Source organism: Aspergillus fumigatus, chromosome 4, assembly GCF_000002655.1.
Source record: "Aspergillus fumigatus Af293 chromosome 4, whole genome shotgun sequence".
Lineage (NCBI taxonomy): Eukaryota > Fungi > Ascomycota > Eurotiomycetes > Eurotiales > Aspergillaceae > Aspergillus > Aspergillus fumigatus.
Genome location: NC_007197.1, coordinates 2,509,543 through 2,536,579, shown reverse-complemented (window position 1 = coordinate 2,536,579; position 27,037 = coordinate 2,509,543). Strand labels below are relative to the sequence as shown.

Here is a 27,037-nt window from a genome sequence, read left to right as displayed (position 1 = left end):
TCAGCCATACGTTGCATTAGAGATGAGAAGCATGCTTCAGAATTACGAACACCATATAGATCGACAAAAATCGACCAGAAAAGAACTATTCGTCCAGCTTGTATCCAGATTGTCCAAACAAAAGTTGATAATGTACATTTGCCGCCTGTTTCCCGCTTTCCAGTTATATCAGGAACCGTGTAGAGATATGTGACGGAGAAGTAAAACACATAAAGAAGAGGCGGTGCAAGACATAAAACTCCAGCAGGATGATGCAGTCCAACCCACAGCGTACAGATCCATACAAGCCCCCATCGCTCATTCCGCAGACAGAAAAAGAGGATGACCAATTAATAAAAATCATCGCACCCCTTTTTTACTCCATGACAACCTTAGCACCCACGGCCTTCAGGGTCTCGATGATCTTCTCCGCCTCCTCCTTGGGCACAGACTCCTTCATCATCTTGGGTACCGACTCAACGAACTTCTTGCTGTCAACGAGGGAAAGGCCGAGCAGACCCTTGATCTCCTTGATGACCTTAGCCTTGGAGGCAGCATCCACTGTCTCAAGCTTCAGGTTGAAAAGAGTCTTCTCCTGCGCGGCGGGGGCAGCCTCTTCTTCCTCAGCAGCGGCGGGAGCGGCAGCAGCACCACCACCTGGACCGGCAGCAACGGCGAAGCCACCAACGGGGAGGTCAGGGATATTCAGGCGGGACTAGACAAGAGACTTATGTCAGTACAGAAACGTACACAGCAAATACTTAATCTCATCAAAGATTGATGAGATACACTGAATGCCAAACGGTGGACCGAATTGCGATACCACCCAGGACGAAGAAAACTGACCTTCAAGCTGGCAACAAGATCTGCCGTCTCCAGAAGCGTCAATTGGCTAATCTGATCAACAATCTGGGTGATCTTAGGATTGGCAGGAGCAGCAGCCTGCGCCTCTGTCGAGTTCCACCTCCGGCTGGGTGTCCGCTGGCTCAGATATGTGGTGGAAGAGATGCGGACGGAGGGACGAACGAGCTGTCTGCAGCAGCGAGCTGCGGCCTGCGAAGTGAGCGACATGTTGGACGGCGGAATTGACGGTCGTAACTGGAAAGACGAAGGAAGGGTGTGGGACAGGAACGATGAAGGGCCTCAACAACGCGATCAACCGGTACTCATGAAAAAGAAAGTCGAGCTTCGGCCCGGAAAATCCAATTGATCACGTGACCATGCCGCCCCCGTCATCAAGGTCACTATCACTTCCGACGTGCCAGATTCATTCATTGACAAAATAGAGCGATTGGGAACTTGTATTGATTGTTATTACTACCAAGCGCACCTGGTTGAGAGTCTTAGATAGTACTACCCCGATAATCACATGACTTATACATATTGTCTCAAATTTGCAGTCGATAGACTTTTCGTAAGATCATGCCTCTAATAGCATCCTGTATTGTGGCCCCTTACTATAAAGATTTCGTCATAGCTAAAAACATTTAATCTTCATCCCAGTTGGGGTTAGGGCCTGGGGGCTTTGGACCACCCGCCTGTCGGGCCACAATGATCTGATCAACACTGAGGACTGTCCGAGCGGACTCACTGGCCAGACGGATGGCCCAGCTCTTTGATGCCAGGAGATCCAGAATACCTTCATCAACTGCATCCAAGGTACCGGTCGAAGAACCAGCCTGCAGATCAACACCTGTAGTCCAGTACGCCTCTTCTTCCTCAGAGCTGCCCTCTTCGGATTCCTCCGACTCGGAAGCCTTGGTCGTGCGGTGGTGTGCTGTGTAGAGACGTGAGAGAACCTCCGTGGCGTCTAAGCCAGCGGACTCCGCGAGAGTACGAGGAATGACCTCGAAGGCCTCGGCATATTTGCGAATGGCATACTGAGGCAGACCGGGGGTCTTGTCAGCGAAAGCCGAGATCTTCTCCACGAGCTGAATCTCAGTAGCGCCAGCGCCAGGAACAAGTCGAGGATCTTTTGTGATAGCCTTGACAGCATTGACGCCGTCATCAATGGCACGCTCGACGTCGTCTAGGTGGTTCTGAGTCGCTCCACGCAGGACAATGGTGGCAGTACGTGTTACAGCGTTGGCTTCTTCCTGACGGAAAACGGTCACACGGTCACCGCCAATCTCGGTGGTCTCGACAACGTCAACGCTGCCCATCTCGTCGGGCATGGGAGCGCCAAGACGAGCCAGAGGCGTAGCGCCAACGACACGGCAGAGACGGCGAAGCTCGAATTTGGAAAGGATCTTGACGACAAGAATGTTGAATCGGTTGAGGTAGTGTAGAGCCAAGTCACCTACGGAGGAGCCAGCAACGACAACACGGAGTCCGGAGTCGTAAAGCTCCTTGATGGTCGCCTCCAGGCGGTCCTCCTCTCCCTTTGAGAAGTTGAGCATATCCTGTGCATTCTTCAAGAGCACGGTGCCCTTGGTTTCGGTCTGAGAAATATCAATAGGGCAGCTGAAAACGCCAACCTTTGCCTTGCGGGCCTTCTTTATAGTACCCTCAGGCTCCCGCCCGAAGACCATACCCTTGATCACGCGGGATTGTTCCAAGCTACCGCCCATGATCTTGACGACGCGAACATTGTCGACATTGAAATTGACGGGATTCTTGGGCAAAACAGCGAGAACCGCTTCGGCGACTAACGATGACAAGAGATCCTCTGTTCCGAACTGCTTGCTGGCGACGACTGTACGAAGAGCCTTGCAGAGTTCTTCCTGAGAGCGTAGTTCCTTCAAGCGATCAACTTCGAGGTCTGACAACACAATTTCGGTCAGTAGATGAACAAAATGCGCTCGGAAGCGAGGCACATTGGATAGCCCCTGAAAAACGGTGTGAGAAAAAGGCAAGACCAAACAACGCACCCTCTAGTACTTTCAGAGCATAATTCTGTGCCTTTTCGTATCCCTGGGTGATATCACTCGTCTTCAAGCCCATCCGTAGCAATTCCTCGGCCTTTTTCAACAGCTCTCCCGCCAGAATGATGACCATGTTAGTACCGTCACCCATCTCCGCATCCTGCTGCTGACTTGCCATGACAAGCAGCTTGGCAGCCGGGTGCACGACATCCAACTCGCGAAGAATCGTAGCGGCGTCGGACGTAAGTACCATCTTCTGCAGGTGGTTGATGACGATCTTATTGCGGCCGTAGGGACCGAGCGATGTTTGGACGGTCTTTGAGATCGCCTGGCAGGCCTCGATATTGCGAATGATGGCGCCGTCCTCAGCATCGTGACTGTAGCAATCGCGGTGTCAGTTAAAATGACTATCCCTGAGAGCTTGAAAGCACCGCTAAATCTCATCTCCTCAACTTGGCGCGGAGTACGATGAGCGGGACATTCCACAAAAAGGACTCGCTTACCTCTGGTATCCAGGCTTGAAAAGACCCGCCTGGCTGGGACCAGGCATAGACAATGACATTTTGAAGAAAGCTTCCCCCTGAAGCAAACAGAAAATTGAAAGAGGAAGAAGAAGCAAGACAGTGCTATCACACAAGCTAAGTGCTGCTCCGGGAATTTTTGATGGAGCTTTCGAGATGGTCAGGCGGCGGCAGGTGTTTGGATGGTTTGCATCCGGAGGGGCTAGGGCACTTCCTTTTACGGGACATATAATAATACTTTGCACTCATACAGAGGACTTATCCTGGCAATTATGTTTCATTTGCATGACTCATGGTTTCATATTTATACGTAATATTGTATCCTATAATACAAGCTAGGTCATCTCAGTAACTATCGCTCACCACCTGTAGTAGTCGTTTGAAGCTTGGCGAAATCCCGGCACTGCAGAGTATTGTTTAGTCAAGCCCCAGAATGAGCGACTGGTTAGTTAGGAGCACTTACTGTAGTTGCCCAGGGTACTACATCCATTATCTTCATAGATTGCTTCGGCCTTCCCTAGCCTAAGACCTCGTCAGTACAACCTCAGCAGGTGGTGAGGTCGGAGGCCTTACCATCCACGGATTGCTTCCATGCGGTTGTAGCTCTGGTGGAAAAGTCAGGTCACGGTACTGCAAGTCTCCGGGCGTATTAAGACTCACTGAAGGGTGTGTTGACAGAAATTGAGGTGGTGCCTCCTGCTCTGCTTTTTGCATGCGCGCCCAACTAGTAGGATATGTGAGCCTTGAAGCTCAAAGCCGACGATTTCTATCATAGATGTACTGGACCGGAGTAATGACTTACAGCCCCACAGCAGCCTCGGGATTGAAGCAAGCTTTTGACATCATCACTAGTCCGGATTAGCATTGAAGACATAGTCATTCATTGTTGATGACCATACTCAAGCCAATGTTGTCTGCCTCGGCCTAGACAGTCGTCAGCGTAGGGGTCATCTGCGGAGCAAGGAAGCAAGTCTTACCTCTTGCGTTCTTGAATTAGGCAAGCTGTACATTAGGTTGAGCAGTAGCGACGGAATCTGGCCTGAAATGTCAAATAGCATAGAAATAAGTAATACCGCTCCAACTTTCAGGATGTTGTTGCTCATGCGCTCTGCCGGATGATGCGCGACGACGTGGGCGATTTCGTGGCCCAATACAGCTGCAAGCCCGTCCTCATCTTTACAGATTGGCAGAATGCCTGTGTAGACAAACACTTTCCCACTGTGTGTACGGTCAGTGGCATACGACAGCAGGCCGTGATGTTAAAGGATATGCATACCCAGGCAAAACAAAAGCATTGACCATACCGTCATCCTTGATGACATGAACTCTCCAATCTGCACCTTCAATTGGCGCTTGTGGTATCAATCTGCGGAGCACGCCATTCACCATGATGGTCAGCGGATGATTTTCGGGGAGAATCTTCCCGCGCGTTGATCTCAAAACCTCCTCATAGCTCTGTTGGCCCATTCTTAGTTCCTGGTGAGAGGAGACGCAGTTGAATCGTCGGCGGCCGGTCATCTGGGAGAGAAGGCGTCAGAAATGGAATACTGGGCAACAAACGATTGAGCGCCATTCAATTCATCCTCCAAGGACCCTCAGAAACCAATTGGATTTGTTATCGAAGACGAAAAGAGCAAGCTCACCTCCACCGTCTCGACATTGCTGGTGTAGATACCGCCAATTACGACGCCAATTATCACAAAGTGGTATGGTCTCGCATTTGTCAACAATCGCTGAAAAAGCGTTCCGCGACTAGGACCATCAAATCGCCGATATCTACCACCTCCATATCCGTAGGATAGCCTGGCCGAGGAGGAAAAGTATCTGTTGGAAAAGCCAAAAGAAGTCTGTGAGGAAGATGTGGAGGCGCTTGAGGTAAGTCCAAGTGTTGCAGAAGGAAACCATGGGTATCGAAATGGTCGGCCAGAGAAGTAGGAAGAATCGAGGATAGGAGCCGCGATGCGCGAGGCCGACTGCGATGAAGACGGGATCGTTGATCGCGCTGTAGCGCTGCGGAATATAGCGCGGACTATCGGTGAACGTAACATGGCGACCACAGATACATGCTATCACAGATCCTGGGCTCGGATAAGAGTGATGGCAGGAGTCTGGCGGAAGATAATGCTGGGTTTGCCGGAAGTAGGGATCATCGAGAAGCGGAGAGAGCAGCCGTGATGATGGTAAGCTTAAACATGCTGCCGCATGTGACAGCCCCAGGCTCACACCATGTTGCTAAAGGTATCAAACAATGGCGTTTCTACATCAAACATGGTTTTACATCACTAAAAAGCGAACTTCTAACCTCCCTAGCAAAACAGCGAAATTCAAAACGATGCATTTTCGTATTCTTGGCAATCTACAGCTGAGATCCCGCTGGTACTTACGTCATTATATATTTTGCCTGGTCCACATCAATTTTGTTTTAATGACGGGTCATGTATTTATTAGCATTCAGATCACATTGACCCTCCGGAAACATTGACCGGCCAGGAATGCCAAACCTTAGACACAGGCAGGACAATGCCTCTAGCATCTACAAAGGCTCTTACTCTTCCACAAAACGTGTGATTGGGCCTGAGAGTCTCTCTCTTCAACTCTCCCGTGTCACCTTCTTGCAGGTTGGAAAAGAACCAAAGAGCGTCATACCAAATCTCAGGCACACCTAGCCTATGGCTGAGTCGAGAGAGTGCCTGAGATGATTGGTACTCAACCGCCGCACTTGGTACTTATCTGGTCTACCCCATCCCGATGCATGATAGCAAGTCTGCCTTGAGATATGTTTAGATATCATGTCATTGCATACGCCAGGCTAGATCACGCTCTAAAGGATAGAGATGCATGGCCAATGACTCAAATTGGCTCATGAGACAAGAGAAGCAGTATTTGCTTCTATTTTGGTTGAGTCGAGGCTGAAACTCACAGATATTGCGGGCGCTTAAGGCTTCGAAGTGAATTGCTCGTGGCTTAGGACGAAATCATAGAGTGAGCGCCAAGTTTACATCTGGCGCTTAGCGATGAAAGCAAAGACGAAGATCCAGATTTCTAGAAGACTCCTCTCAGAGTCTAGCGGATGGCGAAGGACGTTGAGAACACATGGAAGGCTCTCGATGCAAGGTCATACCCGCAGCGTGAGTTCATGCTGCTTAAGGTTTCAAGCTACGATTGTTCTGTCATATATGATGGTGATTATGGTGCAAATAGGTTGATTCACTCAGAAAGTAAGAATATGAAAGTATATACATAATTATCTCAAGATGTTGCTGCAAAACTTTCAATGCAAGAGAGTACACATTGTGCTTCGTAGAGCGTTTGAAAGACAAGTGAAGAAGAGGAGCAGCCTGTCTCTATCATCTACGTTGAACCTAGAGCTGGAAGAATCGGTTTGAAAACGGTTGAGACAACACCAGGTGGTATTCGCCCACAATGAGGGGAACAACCTGAGCGTGCATGCCTCAATCGGAAGAAGGAAGGTTTGAGCAGTAAATTTCGCTTTCAGCTATAATTTGGCTAAAAATAACGAGGAGTCTGATTAATTAGCTGCATTGAGGGGAGAAATTGGGCTCCGATTTCACAGGGGGAAAGGAGCTGGGGAAGAGTAGCCAAAACGTCTACTCCCAGCCTTCGAAAGCTCAGCAGCCAGAGTGGTTAGTGCTGATGTTCCGTCGAGTTGATAGTGTCACTTTGTCACCTCTTTCGATCAGTAGACCCGTTGTTGGACTCAACTACGTTAGGTTAACAGTTGGTTGCAAAGACAGCCAAATGCTCATGAATAAGATACTGTCATATTGATTTGTGTTAGACGGAGCAAGTCGCGATGGTCGTAGTACCAGAGATAAGACGACAGTCTCTTTTTTGGCGGACTATAGCGGCATAGTGCAGTTCCCAGATGTAACTTTCCAAGGCATTTTGTCACGGCTTGGCGTGTGCTTCTGACAGGGAATCCTGCAGGACTGTGATCGGCCACTCTGACCTACAATTGGCCTATGTTGTCTGAATATCGCCGATAATGATTGTACTAAATCACACCAATTGGATCTGCAGCTGCAGGAATGTGATAAGAATCCTTGCGGGCAGGTGACGACAGGGGTCAAGTGAGAAGGATGATATTCGAAAATTGAGTAACTTGACTTCCTGGAGGCGGAAAAAAAAAAGAGAAGCAAGATAATGGAATACACTGAAGGCTAAGAGTACCTAAATCAAGCGATGAGATGTTGAAGTGGGAAGAGAAGGATACACGAATACCGTGCTCTGACAAACAAGCGCATTGTTTTTGGAGTACCCCTAAGATTCGAAGGGTGACGGTGTGACTCGAGATCTAGTGTGCAGATCAGCCACAGCTAAAGTTCCTTGACTGACATATGTGCGCGTCGGCGGGACGCAGTGGAGAGACACAGGGATTAGCCAGCCAGCATCACCGACCAAAATCATGAGGTGTAGGAAATTTCTAGTAATTACTGCGATTAACAAGGATCAGGGCATAAAATTATTAATAGCAATCTTTGGGAGAATTGCTTGGTCTGGGACAAATTAGCAAATGGCTGACGGATTAACAGGCATTTGATTTCTAGTTGGCGGCTAAATGTTACTAATTACGGCAACTTTGGATGCGTACTGGAGTCCAAATCCGAGCAGCCAACTTATCGACCATCTGATCCATCACAAATTAATCATTTTTGGCCAAACTCTGCTGGTATAGCATTGACCCGATCCACCCAGCACGGTTGGCTGCGGGTTTCCCGCTCTGCACAACACGATCCTGCTGAACCCTCGATGGCGCCCACCAGCATAAAGGCATTCAGCCAATCACTTGTTGTACAAAGAAGCTTGGCTCATCCCGCTAAGGTTAGCCCCGCAAAGTCTTTCTGCTCAATCTTTTTTTCCAACTTCCTGTTGTCGGTTCGAGTATCTGATTGGTGTGAGCAGGCAATTATCCTGGTCTCATGGTGCATTGTTAGTGCTCTAGGCTGCTTGTCCGAGAGCCATCTATTGGTGCTTGTCAATTTGATGCACTGCAGGCTCTGCCAACTCTCTCTGCCTTCCCCTCTGCACTCTAGAGGTACTCAGGATTCAGGAAGAAGTCACTGGATACTGTAATTGCACTCAATATGGATTGGTCTCCTCTTTCGTGCCTACGCCGCGATGGCGAATGGCCATGATCCGTTATTACACTTTCCAAAACCGGTAACTTGAAAATTTTGAGCTAAATCCAGTCCTCTAGAAAAGATGAGCTATGACTCTCATTGGCTATAGAGTTTTATCGGCAAGGTCACGAGCAGTTTGCATACCTTTTCTACAGAGTACAGGACGATAACTCAACCCTTTTTTTTTTGCTGGGTCATAGCTTTAGCGAAGTACTTACTATTTGCTAGTATCAACCAGGAGGAGCCTACACTAGAATGTCAACATACGATCTGCTTTGATTCTGCCATCCTTCGCTATACGAAGTCATCTCTCACCCAAAAATAATGATATTTGTATCATGAACAGAAAATCACGACAAACTAGCATATTAACATGCATAATGGTTGCACCAATTTCCCTCAATATCAGCATGGATCTTTTGGGCACAGACCTCGAGATGAGTCTATATCCAATCAATTTCCCAGCCATGGACGGAGAGTCGAATCCTCTCCGCATCATCCAGTTCATGGGCGCCAATTTGGACGCAGCAAATGCCCAGAATGATCACAATTATCCAAAATTAGCTCTGGCTAACTTCACAGACCAACTCTCTACCAGCAGCGCAAGAGATTCTGCCGCTAGTTTTGCTTATCCCCCCCTGCTAGTGTAATACGCCTGAGATGATCTCCCCTGCCATCCCCCGCTCGAGGCGTTCACCACTGCAAGTCCATCTTTTTTCTCGGCTGTCTGGTTCCAAAATAGAAACATCATGGCGTGCCTGTCGGGTGTGAACTTTGCTTTTAAAGGTTCATCAATCCCACAGTCAAAGCCGATGTTTACTTATCATCTTGCCAGAGTTATACCATCGCCTTGTCCTTTGCATAGCCGCGCCTTCTTTCCTTATCTCTAATATAGATATAGCAAAGGCTGCGGGTTCAGCTTTGCGACTTAATACTTGGTGTGTCAAGCAACAGCTCCAGGCGACCTGTGTCCTGTCATTCCCGTCGTCATCCACCTGCGTCAGACAACTTAAATCGATACCGATAGAGACGTGTTGCTACAACTCTTTTAGCATAATGCCTGTTGCGTCAAGGAAGAAGTCCTCGGCCTCGAATGCCGCCAAGAGGGTCGATTCTACCCAATCGCCCTCGCCCGGGGAAGAAGTGTCCATAGGGACACCAGAGAAGGCCCCGAAGCTGCACAAGCGTTCTCGATCTGGTTGGTTACTCCGTTGGCATCATCTTTCTCCCGTTTCTATTCGGTCGAATCGTCCTATTAACAGGTCTAGGTTGTTTTACATGTCGCCTGCGAAGGAAGAAGTGTGATGAGAAGCACCCGGCCTGCGGTGCCTGCAGCAATCTCTGCGTGAAATGTGAATATAAGCGCCCGATCTGGTGGGGCAATGCCGAACAGCGAAGGATTCAAAAGGAGCGTATCAAGAATAAGATCAAGCAGACGAAGATGAATGAGCGCAACGGGTCCGCGACTGGTAGGACTACTGCACCTTCACTCACGTTACTTGTCTTGGCTCTGACAAATAGGGCTACGATAGATCCGTTAGCTCGCAGTCGCAATATGGCTGCCACATCGCCCCTGTCACCCGTATTCGACTTCAATCGCCCGGGTCACACCGAGACATACGATCTCTTTTCATCACATCTGCCGACGCCCGGTCTGAACCAGACGATGTATGCACCTTACGCTCCATACGAGATCGATGTCAAGACAGAACGACAGACTTTTATCAATGATGTCCCTTTGCGCCATGATTCCTCGATCTCAACCTTTAGCACCTTTACCGCCCCGCAGTTAAGCGCGCCCCTTCCCACATTCCCCAGCGAGGACTGGTTACAAGATGAATATTTCTCCCAAGCACCGAATTTGTCAGGTATTGACCCGGCGATTTGTGAGCAAAGTTTTGGTCAGACGTATACTACATTGCAGTCAAATATTCCAGTCAGTGACCATGATCGTCCGCTACTCGACCACTTTATCCACAATGTCTTGCGCATCATCTTTCCGGTTCTAGAGGCGCATCAACGGGGCCACACACGGGCCCAGGCAATCCTGCAGGCCTTGGAAACCAACAAGTGCTACCTTCACTGCTGTCTCAGCGTTGCTGCCATCCACCTCAAGACCACTGAGGGATTCGTCGGAGAACAGATTGATCATGATATCATGCGCCACCGGTTTGAGGCCGTCTCTCACCTATGTCAGGCTCTCAGTGAGGACATCAACCATGAGGAGATCCTAGATGCCACGCTTGCGATGATCTTCTTCCACTGTTCCGTCGGTCCCGCGGACGATTATCTTCCCGACATCCCTTGGTTCGACCACTTTCAAGCCGCGTCGAATCTGGTCAACAGGCTCGGTCTCCCGACGGCAGTCCCTGAAGGAAACCCGTACGTACTGCCACCTTTCAGCATGACCCTCACATCGTGGATCGACATCCTGGGTTCCACTATGCAAGGGAGGACCCCTCAATTCGCCCACACCTATCGTGCTAAGCACCTTAGCGGCTCGTCATCAGGTCTGCGGGAGCTCATGGGCTGCGACGACCGTGTCATGTACCTTATCTCGGAGATCACCTGTCTGGACGCGTTGAAGACCGAAGGCCGCATAGACGCAATGGCTGTGTGTTCGCATGTGTCCGCTCTTGGACGACAACTGGAGTTTACCGAACCTGTGGATCAAACCCTGGAGCATCCGTTCTCGCCCACTACAGGAGCCATTCGTCCCGAGATTCTAACGAAGAACATGACGACGGTGTTCCGCATTGCGGCCAGAATCTATCTCTGCAGTCTAGTGCCCGGCTTTGACCGCAACCAGCCAAGTAACCTCAACCTGGTCGCAGCAGTTGCAAATACTTTGAACTATATTCCCTCCGGTCCCAATGGTTTCGACCGCTCCCTCGTCTGGCCCTTATTGATCACGGGCGCCTTCTCTGCACCGACCAGCCAGTTCAGGGCTGTGCTGGCCGAGCGCGCCTCTCTGCTAGGCGATCACGCCGACTTGGGCAGCTTTGGGCGCATGTATCGATTGCTACAGGAGGTCTGGCGACTTACCGACGACCCGGCAGACAGCTACTACACACCGGAGGAAACGTCGTCATCTTCAGCATCGTCGGGCAGTCCCGTGCCCAAGATCGAGAGGTCCGCATCTCCAGAGAGCAACAGTACAGGGTCAAGCATGAGAGAGATCAAGAAACAACAGGTCCACTGGCGGGACGTAATGCAGCGGAATGGCTGGCATTATCTGCTGATCTAAATTGGAAGATGTGTGTTTCCTTGCGTTTCTTTTCTGTTCTCACACGAGATTGAGTCTCATGACGGCCGAGAATTCCTTGATGGGACTCGTGCCACTTGGCTACCAACTTGGAGATTCTGCGGACCACGCGCGATACGTCGACTCCGATACCGATGTTGCACTTGGGCAGCCGATCGTGCTCACGAACCCGACAAAATGCGAAGCAGCAATCGGCGTTCCATTCTGTTCGGCACGACAGAGTCTTCTATTCCACTCTTTCCTGATGCTGTCGAGTTATATCCTGCAGGACAGTGACAACATTGACAAGCACATCTTTCTAGCGAGGCTGGCAAAGGACTTGCGGGGGTAATTCTCAAGGCGCAAACTCACATGCGGTCATTTCCACTCACATGGACATGGTTGTGGAGTCGTTGGTGTTGTTGATTTTCTGCTTTGTGAATGATATCCAATTGAGATATGATTCTGTTTGTTTTGATGCTTTGCTTTATGATTGATTGATGTTATGTTTGTATGCAATGTCACTATATCCCCCCCGACCACTTTCCCATACCCAAAAGACCACAGCAGTTTAAGCCTTCTCTGACAGAACGCTATGTATCAGATCGATACTCCATGAAAAGGTAGAGTCTCTGTCCATCTCATAGAGTAACTTGAATGATCTAGAACACCTGTGTTTAATTACCCCAGCGAACCGAGATGAGCTAAATAACAGAGAACTGACCCAGAATTCTGTTGGACGTCTGCTTCACTATCATTTGTACTATTTAGAAATGGAACACTTGTCTTGAGTCGACGCTTGACACATTTTTAATTTGAATACCCAAGTTAAAAGAGCAAGGTTACGATGTCATTGAAATGGTAAGTAGTTGGGTATGTGCCGAGTTGAAACCCAAAACTATTGTTTTCTCTCTAGCTTGCCTTGAGGCTAGGGCTTGTATACACAGCTTTGAAACATGAACAGCAAATTCGAATAAGGTCAAAAACCAACGATATTCTAATTCCAATCCCTACGTTGACTATCCCAGCTCAGCTCACCTGTCATCATCCAGAACAGTCCCTGCATTCTCTGATGTAATCATCATGGATTAATTCAGTCCCATAGAATCTGTACCTTGGTTTTCGGGTGGGCGCGAATATCTCGAATTGGCCTCGTGATAGACAGCACCGGTTGCTGGATTATACATGCTATCCAACCAGTCTGCAAATGCCCGGCAATGATCAAGAAAGGCTGGGTTAACATATCCATATGAAGCTCTACGCCATATGGGAGAATATCCCGCGGAAAAGTTGCCAACATGGCGAGAGATATGGAGTTCAATCAGATCGTCAGAAGTGATTGTCATATAGAATTCTGCCTCACAGTAAGGGCACCAACGGCTATGACTGGACTCGTGTATCGGAGTAAGTAGTCTGCAAGCAGATCAAGTTTCTTGTGTGGACATATTGGAAGCCTTGCATTCCGACATAGGCAATCAAAGCCAACGAGACCAAGATCTGCAAATCTCCCAAGGTAGAACCGGTATGAGATACACATGGTGTTTAGATCAAACTCCACATGCTCTGAAAAGCAGCTGCCAGCTGGGATTATAACGGATGAGCCAACCTTTTCCTCGCAAGTATCAACTACATGCATTAGTTTCCGGAGCTCAACAAATGTCATCTCATGGCACATGCCAACCCAGATCCTCCTGTTTTGAATTCTGCAAACGCGGGTCACAGCAGCTGAGCAGTTTACCCTCTGCTCTTCAATCGAAAGCTTCAGATTGACGGGTATTTGCAACTGCGGTGTGGGAAACCATGCTTTCTTATGAGTCCTCAGACACGCCCAGCAACAGAAAGACGTGGTGCCTTTCCCCCAAAGTTTACAAATTCCATCAGGCGGAGGATATGAAAACGTGCTTCGAAAACCGGCCAGCTATGGCAGGTTGCTGCATCCAACTTCTGTTGCACACGGACAAAAGCTTGAATACCGGTTCTTGCGTACCAGAAGCGAGCACAGCTGATCATCAGACAGAAGGTCCCAGCGATAGGAAGATATTAACAGATGTGGCAGATCAACTCAACAGGGAGGCAGTAGAGGGACGCTGGACGTTGCGCATCAATGGTTCGTACTGTCTCCAGGCGTAGTGAATTAGCAATTTCCATTGATGTTTGGAAGTGCTGTCTCTTAGAACCGACCAGAGGCATCTTGCAGGGTAGGCATGATTACAAGTCCAGGTGGAAAACTCGTCAACACAATGTGAGGTTGCGCTGGCCTCAAGTACCTAATCCCATTTCATTCCATAGTTGTCAGCTATATTACCAACTCTGGACGTAATACACCATGATTCTTATCCGCTCAGTGTCTGATTACGTAGATATCAGGAAGCTAAGTAGAAGCATACTAAAAGGTTTTCTCTACAAGAACCATAAGGAGCGTTGGACATATCAGGTCGAGAAATAGAGGCGTAGAGGAGAGCAACAAGGCGTAATCTGCAATACGTCAAAGCGCAATATAAGACTTATTTGATAGGAAATTTTATCAAATAGAAAAGCACCTCTATATCCTTTTGGGATAGGAGCTAAAGGAGAGAGTTTCAGGCAAGAGCAACAGGAAGCACATTGCTTTGTTGAAGCCCAAAATTTGCGCTGTTCCCACGTCTTCCTCTCCAGTTTCTGATGTCCTTTGTTATTCGTTTCTCTATATTACACGTTCTGACATGCTTAGATCAACATTTCTAGCCTAGCTAGGATGATAGCCTCGATCCCTGAAGACAGGACCGTTGCTTTTGAGAAGTTCGATGAATCATGAAGAGCCAAACTAGATGGACACGAAGATAGATAACCGCGTTGTATTAGCCTAAGTTACTTGCTTGCGTTCACAAGCGGGCTAGCCTGACCAGCATCACTATGTCTATCACATTAAATATTCATCGCAGTCTTCTTCAGCGCTTGTTCGTCCACCATCTGTGCATTTAGTGACTGCTGTTCGCGTAGACGGGGCCATCAACTGTGACCCAACCATGCCGTCGCAACTTCGAGAGATCAATACTCAAGCGCCAACTTCCAGTCTGCAGTATCATCCAGGAGATGAAGAGGACCAGGATGTCAAAAGCAGGCTGTCGAATCGATGCGATTCTGCAGGAATTAGTGCGAGACCCTCATCAGTCCGCCAAGACGTCGCAGCGCAGAAGAACGGATGAAGATCCGTCCCAAACGGGCGTCTTTTGCAGACTTCTCCATGGCAACGAGCGAAGATGTCTCTAATTCTGCACGCTCATGAGAATGAGGGGTTGTTGAAGAATCTCGGAAGCGCCGGCCATACTTGCAGCCGCTTTTATTCTCCTGCGTAGGGGTAGAACGACATGGGATCCTGGAGCAGGCTGCTACCTACGGAATCATCAGGAAGATGACAATGGGGAAGAAAGGTCCAACTCGGGGGTTCGAACCGGCCTGCCAGCTAGATGTGAGTTTAGCGACTGTGCTGAGTCGAGGAGGGGCAATCTCCGTGGGCGAGCCGCCAGCAGACCCCGCGTGCGTTGACGCCGAGCGAAACTGGGATGGTAATAGGAGGGTAAACCCAAGGTGGCTTTTTGAGTAGAGCAAGTTAAGCGTCTCTAGGTTAGTGGTATGCTTATATTCGCAGGGGGTGGACGGCGCGAGGAGGTTTTAGAGGGTTGATTCTGGTAGCGCGCGACAATGCGGAGCATTCATTCAGCTGGGAAGGGTTGAAAGACACATGCCCATGGCGTAAACATTACAACAAGACAAATATATAAGAGCAGTAGGAGCGTATACTGGTCCCATGAAGATCGTTGTCTTCTCATTGTCCTCCAGAGGGTGTTCGAAGCTCGATTGCCAGCTCGTGAAAAGAACCCCTCTTTCTTTCATCCTCATCTCCTCTTTGAAACATTCACTCCTTGGTCTGAAGACCTCTCCTTGGGAAGATCGCCACTGCCTCCTGCAAACGAGTAAGTGAGAGCTCCCTCCAAACCCAGCATCGTCTTCTGATTTGCAGGGGTGGTGTTGTGTTGTCCAGCAGGTGCAGCCGCTCACTTCGGGCTGAGAGTGCTGGTTTGGGTTTAGCGTGTGATAGCTGACAAGAAACTTTGCAGAAGGTTGTATCTGTATCGTACTGTGACGGTTTCGCGCAACAATACAACGTATCTTACAGGGCATTCGAGTGCCTGTGTTTCTACGCTGCAAATAAATCTCACTCCACGTCCATCCATCTCTGTCGTTGCGGACAGTCAGGGGTCAAAAGGAGCGCATTGTCTCCCTGAGAGCTGCTCATACCTTGGCTCTCTCTTTCTTTTTCCTTTCTTTCGCTATCAGACTTCTTGTAGCCTTGCTACCATAAAACGTCCTGGCGTTTTGTACCTTCAGTCCTAAGCGCCGCCTGAATCATCTTGTATATCTTCCTGCCACACACGATATCTGAGCCGTTACGGACAGGCATCTTCTGTCGAGGGCGTTGACGACTGTTCTGAGAAGGTTACTGTTCTGTTCGTTTCCTCTTGGGCGAAGTTCAGCATGCCTTCCGCAAAGCCAGTTCTGCATCCGTTAAAGACGCCCAAACTTACTACAAAGTTCCCTTCCGAGCTTCACAATGAATCATCATCGAGCTTATCGGATGGAGTGAAGCAAGAGGATGGCATTTCCACACCCATCACGCCCCCTGCGGCTTACACAGAGTTCCTCAAAGCGTTCACGCCTGTTTTTTCCAGCCCTGCCAGCGCTGGAGTGAGCTTCCCAAAGTTCCCTTTCGACAGACCTGCCCACTCTCCGACTTCACAGCCTAGCAGTGCAGTCAGCGGCTCTTTCGTTTTCAATGACCCCGTCCGATCAGCTACCGCTTCACTTCCGCCGCCCACGCCCTTCACAGCACCGGCATCTCAGGCATCTCAGCCTAGAAGAGACCCGACGTCCTTGCGGCGCTTGCGGATACCACAGCCATTGCGGTATTCACCGACAACAGAGTCTCCTCAGAGTGCGACTACAATTCGCTCGCCGTTTTCTCCGTCAGATTGGAAGCTGCGCTATTTTGAGGCGCCGCGGAGTGCAAGCGGCCGAGTTAGTGTGAAACACGTTGTGACTCGAACCGTGACCTATAAGAGGACGCAGCTTGAGGCTCCGCCCAAGGGCAAGCGAAGGAAGTGCCAAGAAGACAAGGAGACTTAGGATCTTTGTTATACAGGGCTTTCGGTCAGCCGATGTTATTTAGGATATGGTCGGTTCAATTAGCGCAGTGCTTGGTGTTGGGGAGTTTGGCGAAACAATTAGCATCCGAATTCGTACGCCGCAGATCCATCACGTTCATCAATTAATTGATATGATGTGGGCTTTGATTACTTTGCAGACATAGTAATTCAAGATACGTCGGTTATGCTGTGGGAACTGAGTACAATCTTATGATCTATTCCGTCATTTCCTTAGCCTGGGCACTGTTGCCCAGCACAAGGCGTATTGACATACTTTCATCAATACTAAGCTTCGCCCAGTATGGCTTCTTCACGGCACCAGTCTTTGGAAACTCTACGATCAACTGACCACGCACGACTCAACTTTCTTTGGGAATGTTCCGATTCGCCGGATACATTGGAAGACATTATAGAAAAGCTGTTTCCAACAGCTGGTGTCCACTGGTCAAGGAATGAACTCTACTTCACATCCCGGAGCCGGCATTCGACCATAGCAGCTCAGTTCTACAAGAGACGAACGGGCCACCAATCTGATCTAGAACAAGACCACATCTCGGATTATTTGGCTCACGAAGCCTATGGAGTTCTCCCATCTGCGCCATTGCAACAAGTCGTTCCACGTGTCAACCCAAGCGACAGCAATCTCGGTTTTCGGAAAGTCAATATGAACCAACACCGTTGAGGCTCATTACTGGTTCCGGTGAATATCACAGGCATGGCAAATGCCTCGGAGGGACGAGTCACGGAACGTCGCGACCAACGTCCCAAGGACATGGTAGCAGCGGTCATTGGATGTGCCAGTCGCACCGGCTCTGGGTTGAAGCTCACGGACTGCTTCCTGGCACAAAGAGAAGATGACGACGGTCAAAGAGACGCGCTGCCACGCGGGAAATGCTTGAGTCAGATCTGTATGCCCAACAGGCTACATACAATGTCAATGGTGAATCGAGGATCCGTTTGACGCCCACTACACTTAGATCGGATCCCCTTGCTTGCTCTTTGAGGTTCGCCGCAGCAATCAAGTTGTCAGCAAGACGCTCACTCTTCCTTTGGTGTACAGCATAGCAGCCCAAGCGATCAGTGCGTCCGAACCATCGACTATGGCGGCTGCCTGGTGTTGGAAGCAAAAAAGAGTTGCGATCAACCTGGTGGGCCGCTGGGCGGCGTCCTTGCTGTTGACGTTGGAAATACAGTACTGATGAGCTGATAAGGTGTATTACCATACCGTTACGCACTGGATACATACGACACTCCAAACGATCACACTGATTGACCTCGCGCCCCTTTTCATTTCAATAGTTGAACGCTTGAAACTAGACTAGTAGATGGTTCAATCCAGAGTATCTTCTACGATCCTTGCCAGGGTCCGCAAGTAAGGATTAGTGCGAATATCGTTGTGCTGTGGTTTGTCTGGCGACATCACAACATCAAGCAGACTCTGACCACACTGACAATAAGTTATTGGCTCTCATTGGAAGACAAGATGCGCTGGAAGTTTCAGCTCATCGTGACGAATGCAGGCTTGCCGTCCGGACAAGCCGATTCAATCTGATCGTTGCCCCTCGGTCAATCTACGCTGAGATGTCTTGCGTTGATGAGTTGATAGACGAAGTGACCGTCCCGCAGGTTTGGTAAAGCCACCGGGATATGCCCGTATGTCTTAATACACTAACCCACCGACAGTTCTATATCCATATTCCATACTCCATTGCAGTTTGAGTTTCGTAGCACACTTTCTCACTTGCCTCATTGCCCCTCATACCACCGTCCATCCATACTAGTGACTTCATCTGATTTCTTCCTGTAACCCACCATGTTTTACATTACCAGGTCACCCTGTTGGTGGCAGCAACGAGCCAATCAGCGAGCTGAGCGGTATTGTTCCAAAGCACTGGAGCATCGTGGCAGATGCAGTTAAGCGCCGGCGCTATCCTCAACCCAGGCATAGTGGATCCTTCCGGTGGCTCCCCGCTGGATGTTTGGGGACGGAAGTCCATGGTGACTGGTTCAATCTCAAAGATACACCATCTGTGTGGGGAACGGGGATGGCGTGCGGGTCTGGTGGCTCTGCCTTTGGGTGCTCCATCGTCTTTGTGGTCTTCCATAGGGAAGACCAGGTAAGCGCCAGGAAGCTATTCTTGGATACAGTGACATCTACCAGGACTTCCCTGCTGGCGAGCCTTCTTTTTCGAGCTTTGTGTCCGAGTCATTTGCTTGTTGCCTAAGTCTTGAGTCTGGACTGTGCTTCCCTGGGGCAGGCCACGCAGAAGCCAGCCCATACTTCCTTACTCAACTAAAAACTTTGCAGAATCAGACTCCAGGGTGGAGGAAAGTAAGTATATGCACCATGCACGATATCACACAATGCGGCGGTTCTGGCGCCGTGATCTGAAGGATTGGAGACGAATCATTTGCCCTGGAGCAAGATCATGAGCGGCAACAATCCTTCAGCGAAACGCTCTGTCAGCGACTATCGAATGACAAGAAAAGCAAAGACTCGCAGCTCTGCTACTACTGCCTAAGCTTGAGTCTGTGACGAATTTTGACCGGGGAGTTTGGGAGTGGGGGGGGAGGAAGGAAAGGGGGCGAGATCCGATTGCATTCGTCGGTTGAGGAGGGGATCATGCGGGTATTCATCAGTAAACGCTTTGGTTTCGATTGCGAAATTTCCCACATTAGGTAGACGGTTGTGTATGACAGACCTAGGGAGGGGTGGGTTGCTAGTCGATTCTGTCCGCTGACTGTACATACTATGTCCTGTTCTTGGGCCTGATGATTGCTACTATTCTGGTACACTACCTGCAGAGGCTAGGCAGTCGTAGTTACAGGGTGTGATATTTTTAGCAAGACCAACATTATATCGGCTTCAACGCTATGAGATGGTGTATATATCTACTTGAAGAATGCTGAAAAGTCTGTGTTGTAAGATTATTCTCTCGGCCTGTACTCAATATCAGGATTCTGCTGTTCCTTGCTACAGATGAATTTATTTCGATTTGTTATGTTGAGGCAGGTGACATGGTAAATCAACCACAACCCTCGATACGCTCTGAGCAGCTCACCTGAGGTTCTTACTTTGTTTTGGAGAGTTGGATCACATAGGGGCATCCCCTGTCCATCACAGAACAAAGAGATCGTCTAGCCTACTTGGTTTTCTGGTCTTCCTGGAATCTCAAGGCTTGGGTTCTGTATCTGCTCTCCCAGTGGTCAGAGTGTAGCGCTGATTCTATTATTAGATGACCTTTGCAATCTTTCATTTGATGACATGCATACTCATCACGTCAAGAGCTTCTGGTATCCCCCGAACAGTCGACATCAATTGTTAAGGCGGGTATCTCAGGACGCCATTCATGATTCTGATGCACATCTTCAGCTCTAGCATGCTGCGTGCACCAGTCCCCCCACTTCTTCTGGTCTTGAGATACACAAACTTCCTCTCAGCTGGCATCTCAGATATTCATGACCGCTGCACCCAGATTCGAACGTCCCCTGCTCAATGAGAGGGGCTGTTGTTCATGATAGGCCAAGCGCTCTCCCCTGCATGGTGATTTCTTCGCCATCATCCATCTGCAACAGCCAGTTATCCATGCCCCTGTTGTACGTGACGACCGTCTTCTCACTTCTAGTGTGATCTTTTCCCTATACCTCTACTTGATTCGTCTTTCTCACTGTCCTGAAGGGTCATTTGTATGGTATTGTACTGTACAAGGTGCTGATTCACCCTGACAACCCTGATTTTGGACAATCTAGACATGCAACTATGTTTAACGTGATCGCAGGACATGGAATACACGGAGCCAACCAGGTACGAGATTGTTGTGTATCTCTCTTGTCGGTCATTGCGCAGATCCTGAACTCGACGATAGCGATCAGCGGCGGACGATGTGTATACAGACCTTGGCGGACAACCATTTGCGGACAAAACCGTCAATGCTATTCAGGTAAGTGAGCTACCCAAGCATACTATTGCATACCACAACAGACCGGATCAGGTCAAAGCAGCTGTAAAAGAGTAGGACGAGGGGTAAAGTGTGTTGTAGTACGACATCATCAGGCGCCAAGCCACGGTTGTCGCCTTGCAGGCTATAACTCTATATTTAGAAGTGTGGCCAAGGAGACCCCTCAAAAAGATATGCGGCCTTTCGCGTTCGGGCAAGTCCTGTCAACGTCGTAGTACGAAGACATCTGGGCCATTTGACGTTAGCCATCGAATCGTATCACAGCTTTCGACTGGACAATACGAACGGATAAAGAAGCATGGCCATCAACTAGGCTGGGACTTGCAGCCCCTCCGCCATCCCGTGATCGACCACTTTCTCTGTCCGTTGATCTGTCTAAATGTCCTTTGCACTCTCGCACTCTACTTCCTGTCTCTGGATGTACCTTTCAATTTCTCAGCCTAGCTGTCCACCGGTGTCTATCATCTCTTCCTACTCGCCAGCCATCCATCCTCTGAAGGCAAGGGGATCGAAAACAACAATAAGCAAAGACGATTTGCCCTTTTCCAGGACTCCCTAACCCCCACCCCCCCCCTTTGCTTAGCGCCTTGCTATCTTCATCCCACAAAAGTATAGTCTAGCCATGTCTCACGCCCTCTCCCCTCCATTCACTCCGGACAGCGAGTTCGCTGGTCTAGAGACACCCCGCGTGCCATCTGAGAGCTTGAGCATCACGGCGCTGGCCCGCTTCGAGTTCGAGGCTGGCAAAGGAAATGATGGCACTAAGATTCTCATGATCGAATGGGATGACGACGACCTCGGCCGCTCGTCGAATTACCCTGGAGGCTCATGGCACGTTTCATGGGAGGGCAAGACGACGGTCCTCCCAGCCGATGAGCGAACAAGCGAAAACACTCGCCGCTTCTACTTCCTTTTGCCGCCTCATGCTACCATTCCTCCCGTGGTGACCTTATCCTACGAGCCTCCCGCCACATGTTCGACATCTTCGACACCGACACAGAAGACCAGTTCGCTTCAACTGAACCCGCTACCTGCTATCTTTCCTCCGGAGTTAGGTGCCACTGGTCGCTCGGCCGGAAAGAAGGGTGTTTTGCATACGATCTGGGCAAAGAAGCGGCTGCAGGTCTTGGACAAGGAGATACGGGAGGAATGCATGAACAATGCGGAAGGTGTTGCGCTGCACATGGCGCTGCAGGAGAAGGAATGGATTGAGAGCAATTTCGGAGTGGGATCCAAGTCGGAAGCCCAGACGCAGAGCATGCAAGATTCGCAATATCCGATGGGTCCCGCTACGCCAGTGTCTCCCACTAGCGGAGGTAAGCTGGGCGAGAAGCTCAAGGGACTCAAGTTGCAGACCAGTCAGCGGGAACTGTCCCCAAAGGCGGATGGTATGGGCTCGTCGCGTTCCTCCAGTTCGATGCCAACTAACGGGGTAGTAGCATCCTCGAACGCGCGCCATCTCCTTTCCCCCCAGTCGCCTGACGTGGCCGTCTCTTCGTTCAACTCCTTCCACACAATGCAACCCATGTCCAACGTTTTGCATCCCTCCCCCGCGCCAGATACCAGTCTTCGGACGGTGGTGCACTATCCGCCGGAATCCATCCAAGCACAACAAAACAGCAGTGAGCACAACAGCGGGTTTGCATCCATGACTACAATTACACGCACATCAAGCGCCGACTCCGGCGAGGACCTGTTCGCCAAAGCGCTGAGTCCCAGATCGCCCGACCTGCCGCGGAGTCCATTCTCGTTTGCCCCCGAGACAGTGATCTGACACGATCGCATCCACTCATTTGTCATGCCATTTGTCATGATGCTCACGGTTGTTCTGCAAGCCCAAGCGCCACAAAGGTTTGCTGGGTACTTCATCGTATGATTCCCCTTTTGCATTGCCATAAAGTTTACATATGATCATCACGAAACATTGTCAAGGCTTTGGTGCTTGGTCTTCTTTTTTTATTTCGCTTTTATCATGTACATAGAACTAGCCCAAGTAGATAAAGCCATGACCCGCATACTTTTGATACCATACCTCATCCGTCGCCCGTAACCCCCGACCGGTAGACAACATATCACTCATACATAACATCAAACTGCAATACACCGAGCCGAGTCATACTACCACGACCAGAGACAGAGTAAAAACCAAACCTAGTTACTCTTCTTCTTCACACTCCCTTGCCTGCCAGGCTTCGCCGCCGCCGCCGCCCCCGACGCCGACGAAGAAGAAGCACCACCACCACCACCCTCCTTATGCCCCTTCCTCAACGACTCATACTCCTGCGCATCCTTCCGCTCCGCATACCACTGCCCCGCCTGCAACACCAACACCCCCACCAACACCAACGCCAGAATGGTATTACTAGCCGACAGCACCTTGAGCGAATCCTCGCGGTTCAGAATCTGGTCTTTCTCCTCGGGGCTGGTCGCCAGCTCCTCACCGTACTTGCCCGCCGAGGCCAGACGCAGACCCTTGACGATATTGGCGATGTAGACGGTGATGCCGCACATGTAGAGGACGAGCGAGGCGCCGTCGAAGAGCATGTTGCTCTCCGAGGGCCGGTAGAGTTTCGAGACGAGGCCGGCCAGACCCAAAAAGATGACGATGTGGAGGATGCGAGGGATTAGGGGCGGCGAGGCGTGCAGGAAGCGCAGGTGCGCTTCGAGGTAGTCGTAGTGGGCTGGGGGGGTAGGGGCCGTGGACCACAGGATGGGGTAGTCATAGGGGAAGAGGGAGAAGATGATGCCCAGGAAGAAGCTGACGGCTGTTTTGGGGAGTCTTGTTAGAATAGTTGTTCTGAAGAGGAAGTGTTCCAGGAGGTGGATGGGGGGTGGCTTACGACAAACGATCAGGAAGGTCGCAAAGGACCCGTTCCTGAAGGCCATGGTTGCTTGCGATGGAGAAGCACTGAAAAGGATTATTGACGGAAGAGGACACGGCAGAAAAGATGAGGTAGGAAAAGGAGAAGACGAGGGCGAATGGCTGGTGAGAGGCGATGAAGTGTCGTCGCGTGGCCGCTTAGAGACGGTGCCAAGCCAGCCCGCTTGGAACGCACACCTATTGCGGTTGGATGGAGGTAACCTAGGTTAAGGTGACAGTAGTTATCTATCTGTCTGCCTATCGGCTTGTTGGGATTATCGCTGGTAAAAAGTCAATTATAAAAAGTTCTATTTTATACGGGTCGGGCCCGCCAATCGTGCACAATTGTTACTATCAGTAAGTAGTGACAGACTGTTACACGAATAAATCAATCAATAACGTAGTTGGTATCTCTTCGGACCGAAAAATGCAAGATCAAGGTATATCCACGCCCATGCTCAAGTGGCAGATGAACACAAATACAAGCTATGAAAATCGTATATCGTCATGAATCGCCTAACAGCGGCACTTCTTATCGCTGGTAACGCGGTAATGACTCATCCCCGTGCGCTGCTCCTCCCACCAGTTGCTCGTCGTGGTCATCATGGAAGACCGGAGCACTGGGTCCATCCATGGCGGAGTTGTCGGTATGGGCATCCATGTCTTCTGGGGCACTTGCTTCCATCATCAGTCGCCGGCGCTCCAATTCCTGCTTGTCCTCGCCGGGGGGTGCTGTGCTTCCATTTGGTTCGGCTACACTGCTGCTGGCAACTACAGTCTGCACCGACTCCGCGGATCCCAACGTGTGAGGCAGACAGTTCTCCACCGGCGACGGTAAATGATGATAACCGTTGATGTGGTCATCTTCAGGAAGCACGGGCGCGGTTGGCATGGCCAAGTGACCGGCCGAAGGTCCTGGCTCAGAATCATCCGGTGGCCGACTGGGTAGAAGAGTCTGCTCAGCGTGCCGCAGGCGCGCTTTCTCATCCGTTGGTTCCTCAACCTGCGGTGTTGCAACCATTCCGCCCAACGATTGGTAGTGCTGAGCGGTTTCGTCCTCATACATTGGCCACTGCGACTCCTCGGGAAAGCCGTAGTCGGTTTGAGGCAGATACTCCGAGTTCGTCGTCGGCATCGGGCTATAGCCGTTCTGCCAGTGGTCACTTTCCGCAGCGGGATGTGCCTGTGGTGGAGATATGTCAGACACCGCAGCCACGGAGTGCGTGCGCTCGGTTTTCTCCTTGTGTCGTTGCGAGTCACGAGTCCCGATCACAACCTCAAAAGCGACAGCTACAACTCCCTTTTCCCGGCGTATCTGAGCCGTGTCTAGGATGTTGCCAGCCCAGTTCGTGGTAATTGAGTTGCCATTGGCGTCACTGGGGTTCAGAACCTGGCCACTCGGCGAGAAATTGCTCCCAGAAGATACCATGTTGAAGCGTGGTAAAAAGCGCTCGGGAGATGTGAGCTTGCCCCGCAAGTCGACAACCACCTCCACATAATATCGAAAATTGATCATACTGCCTGGAGTGCGCGTAATCGTAGGAAAGACATCCTCCGGAATGCGGATCGAAGTCTTCACCACAGCGGTCATAGTCGCGGGGTCGACCACCAAAGGCGCAAACGTCTGAGCCAGGTCTTTCCGGAAGACGCTGCTGGTGCGACTAGTGCCTAACGTAAGGCCTCCCAATCCTGTTCGTGATCGCGGATAGTAATCCTCGTAAACGGGCTTTTTGCCATTCGCGGTAGTGCCGATCGGAATGGCAGGATGAAGGTCGATGCGCCCTTGGCGGTATAACGTGACGATAATTCCATGCGCGCTGCGCACTTGTTTGCAATGATTGATGGTGATGACAATCGGTAGGGTCTCACCCGGCAGCACACCAGCCCGTAAAAGTTCGGTTTTCGCCGTGATAGTCTTATCCGCGATCGAAGGGGTAATGCTGCCGTTGCGTACCCCAGTGCCAGCAGACGAACTAGGGTCACTGGCCAGTTGAAAGCTTTGGCTGCTGTTGCTGAGCCGACTCGACGAGCTGACATTACTGGGGGCCGGACTAAGGGGCGGGCGATTATCTCCGACCGCTCCACTACCATTGAGAGACGGCTCCCGAGACTGGACATCAGCAGCCGCATCAGATTCTACTGACTTGGCCTTGCCCTTGGGTTTTGAGCGTCTGGTAACAGGTTCAAGGGTCACGATGCGAGCCTTGGGGGCCGGAAAGGGTGCGATATCGATGTTCTCTAGAAAATTAACGCGTCTTCGGCAGGAAACGGTCGGGTTCATCGTCGTGGGTTTGGTGAGTGTGGATGTAAGCATATACGAGATAGTACCTCGTTCAAACTGAAGTCGTTAGAAATGGTTAGCAAAACTGGAAGCTCGTGATATGGAGATCAATTCCAGAACAGGAAGGAGGTCACGCACGCTGATACTACTGGGCAGCGCATAAGGCGGGAAGCACATTTCAAAGCGGAATTTGTAAATACCCTCCTTTAGACGTCCCTCGCCGCAGAGAACCACCTCATCCTCGAACAGGGTAGCCAAGCCATTGCCCAAATATTCTGGTCCCCGACGCCCGCGCCCTGGGCCGAGGAAGCCCAGATCAGGATCCGTCTCGCCCGAAGGCACTGTGTTCTTGAACACCTTGACATACCCATGTAGACAGACCACTAAGTGCGTAATCCGCACGGGTCGAACCACCGTCAGGGCCACAGTGCCCTTGACCACATCACCGGGAAAGTACGAGCGCCAGGGGTCGTCAGGTTCGATATAAAAGTCGGCAATGCTGCGATTCCGGTGACCGAACGGAGCGCGGAACTTGGACAATAGCGAGCTTCGATTCCGACCGAGCGGCGAGGGTGCGGATGGGGAGGTAAAGGAATTGACGGACATGACATACAATCACGCTGTGCTCAAGCCATACAAGAGGGAGATAAGAAGAGTGATACGATGTTGGGAACGATTAGGGAAGTGAAGGGTCGAAAAAGAGAAAGACAGAATGAGACGGCTTGCCAAACGCAGGACTATCAGAAGCCAGCTCCGATCGTCTCGGGATAGAATAGCCCCGATTTAGATGACGAAAATAGATGACGGTGCAGTCAGACGCAGAGAGCAACTGCGTACGACAGAGACCTGAAAACTCTCCGTGGTTTGAATCCACCGATCACACGTCCACGCGCCGGGAAGTTCAGGTAAGAAATGCCACCAGCCCCGATGTCACCGTTGGGCGCAAATGCACCACCTTAACACAAGCTAAAGATCCAGGCTTGTTTCTAGTCCGAACTCCTCGCG

The 27,037-nt window shown here is 50.4% G+C and overlaps 8 protein-coding genes across 8 annotated transcripts; 3 read left to right on the top strand and 5 right to left on the bottom strand.

Moving 5' to 3' along the window:
- Nucleotides 1-70: 70 nt before the first annotated feature.
- On the bottom strand, nucleotides 71-1,256 carry AFUA_4G09750 (mitochondrial 54S ribosomal protein bL12m). Its single transcript, XM_746758.2, has 2 exons — nucleotides 826-1,256; nucleotides 71-694 (listed from the first exon to the last, which is right to left on the bottom strand). The coding sequence occupies exons 1-2, from the start codon at nucleotides 1,048-1,050 to the stop codon at nucleotides 356-358; spliced, it is 564 nt and encodes a 187-aa protein (XP_751851.1). The 5' UTR covers nucleotides 1,051-1,256; the 3' UTR covers nucleotides 71-355.
- A 6-nt stretch (nucleotides 1,257-1,262) lies between these two features.
- Nucleotides 1,263-3,520, bottom strand: AFUA_4G09740 (chaperonin-containing T-complex subunit CCT8). The gene is made up of 3 exons (XM_746759.2): nucleotides 3,347-3,520; nucleotides 2,850-3,220; nucleotides 1,263-2,740 (listed from the first exon to the last, which is right to left on the bottom strand). The coding sequence occupies exons 1-3, from the start codon at nucleotides 3,403-3,405 to the stop codon at nucleotides 1,467-1,469; spliced, it is 1,704 nt and encodes a 567-aa protein (XP_751852.1). The 5' UTR covers nucleotides 3,406-3,520; the 3' UTR covers nucleotides 1,263-1,466.
- A 102-nt stretch (nucleotides 3,521-3,622) lies between these two features.
- Nucleotides 3,623-7,795, bottom strand: AFUA_4G09730 (M48 family metallopeptidase). The gene is made up of 10 exons (XM_746760.3): nucleotides 7,607-7,795; nucleotides 5,008-7,555; nucleotides 4,641-4,882; nucleotides 4,342-4,582; nucleotides 4,264-4,288; nucleotides 4,167-4,212; nucleotides 4,025-4,088; nucleotides 3,938-3,969; nucleotides 3,828-3,886; nucleotides 3,623-3,767 (listed from the first exon to the last, which is right to left on the bottom strand). The coding sequence occupies exons 2-10, from the start codon at nucleotides 5,410-5,412 to the stop codon at nucleotides 3,724-3,726; spliced, it is 1,158 nt and encodes a 385-aa protein (XP_751853.2). The 5' UTR covers nucleotides 5,413-7,555; nucleotides 7,607-7,795; the 3' UTR covers nucleotides 3,623-3,723.
- An 88-nt stretch (nucleotides 7,796-7,883) lies between these two features.
- On the top strand, nucleotides 7,884-12,595 carry rosA (Zn(II)2Cys6 transcription factor). Its single transcript, XM_746762.3, has 4 exons — nucleotides 7,884-8,206; nucleotides 8,288-9,703; nucleotides 9,774-9,974; nucleotides 10,038-12,595. Exons 2-4 carry the CDS (start codon nucleotides 9,562-9,564, stop codon nucleotides 11,750-11,752), a joined length of 2,058 nt encoding a protein of 685 aa, XP_751855.2. The 5' UTR covers nucleotides 7,884-8,206; nucleotides 8,288-9,561; the 3' UTR covers nucleotides 11,753-12,595.
- Nucleotides 12,596-14,430: 1,835 nt separating this feature from the next.
- On the top strand, nucleotides 14,431-19,495 carry AFUA_4G09700 (uncharacterized protein). Its single transcript, XM_077804620.1, has 3 exons — nucleotides 14,431-15,702; nucleotides 15,847-18,080; nucleotides 18,144-19,495. The coding sequence occupies exon 2, from the start codon at nucleotides 16,265-16,267 to the stop codon at nucleotides 16,910-16,912; it is 648 nt and encodes a 215-aa protein (XP_077659909.1). The 5' UTR covers nucleotides 14,431-15,702; nucleotides 15,847-16,264; the 3' UTR covers nucleotides 16,913-18,080; nucleotides 18,144-19,495.
- A 22-nt stretch (nucleotides 19,496-19,517) lies between these two features.
- AFUA_4G09670 (uncharacterized protein) lies at nucleotides 19,518-23,004 on the top strand. The gene is made up of 2 exons (XM_077804619.1): nucleotides 19,518-19,953; nucleotides 20,169-23,004. The coding sequence occupies exon 2, from the start codon at nucleotides 21,514-21,516 to the stop codon at nucleotides 22,663-22,665; it is 1,152 nt and encodes a 383-aa protein (XP_077659910.1). The 5' UTR covers nucleotides 19,518-19,953; nucleotides 20,169-21,513; the 3' UTR covers nucleotides 22,666-23,004.
- A 38-nt stretch (nucleotides 23,005-23,042) lies between these two features.
- AFUA_4G09660 (putative secretory component protein shr3) lies at nucleotides 23,043-23,777 on the bottom strand (the record flags this gene model as incomplete). The annotated part of the gene is made up of 1 exon (XM_746767.1): nucleotides 23,043-23,777. One exon carries the CDS (start codon nucleotides 23,775-23,777, stop codon nucleotides 23,043-23,045), a length of 735 nt encoding a protein of 244 aa, XP_751860.1.
- A 506-nt stretch (nucleotides 23,778-24,283) lies between these two features.
- rim8 (pH response protein PalF) lies at nucleotides 24,284-26,638 on the bottom strand (the record flags this gene model as incomplete). Its single annotated transcript, XM_746768.1, has 2 exons — nucleotides 24,284-26,089; nucleotides 26,171-26,638. 2 exons carry the CDS (start codon nucleotides 26,636-26,638, stop codon nucleotides 24,284-24,286), a joined length of 2,274 nt encoding a protein of 757 aa, XP_751861.1.
- Between the last annotated feature and the right edge of the window lie 399 nt (nucleotides 26,639-27,037).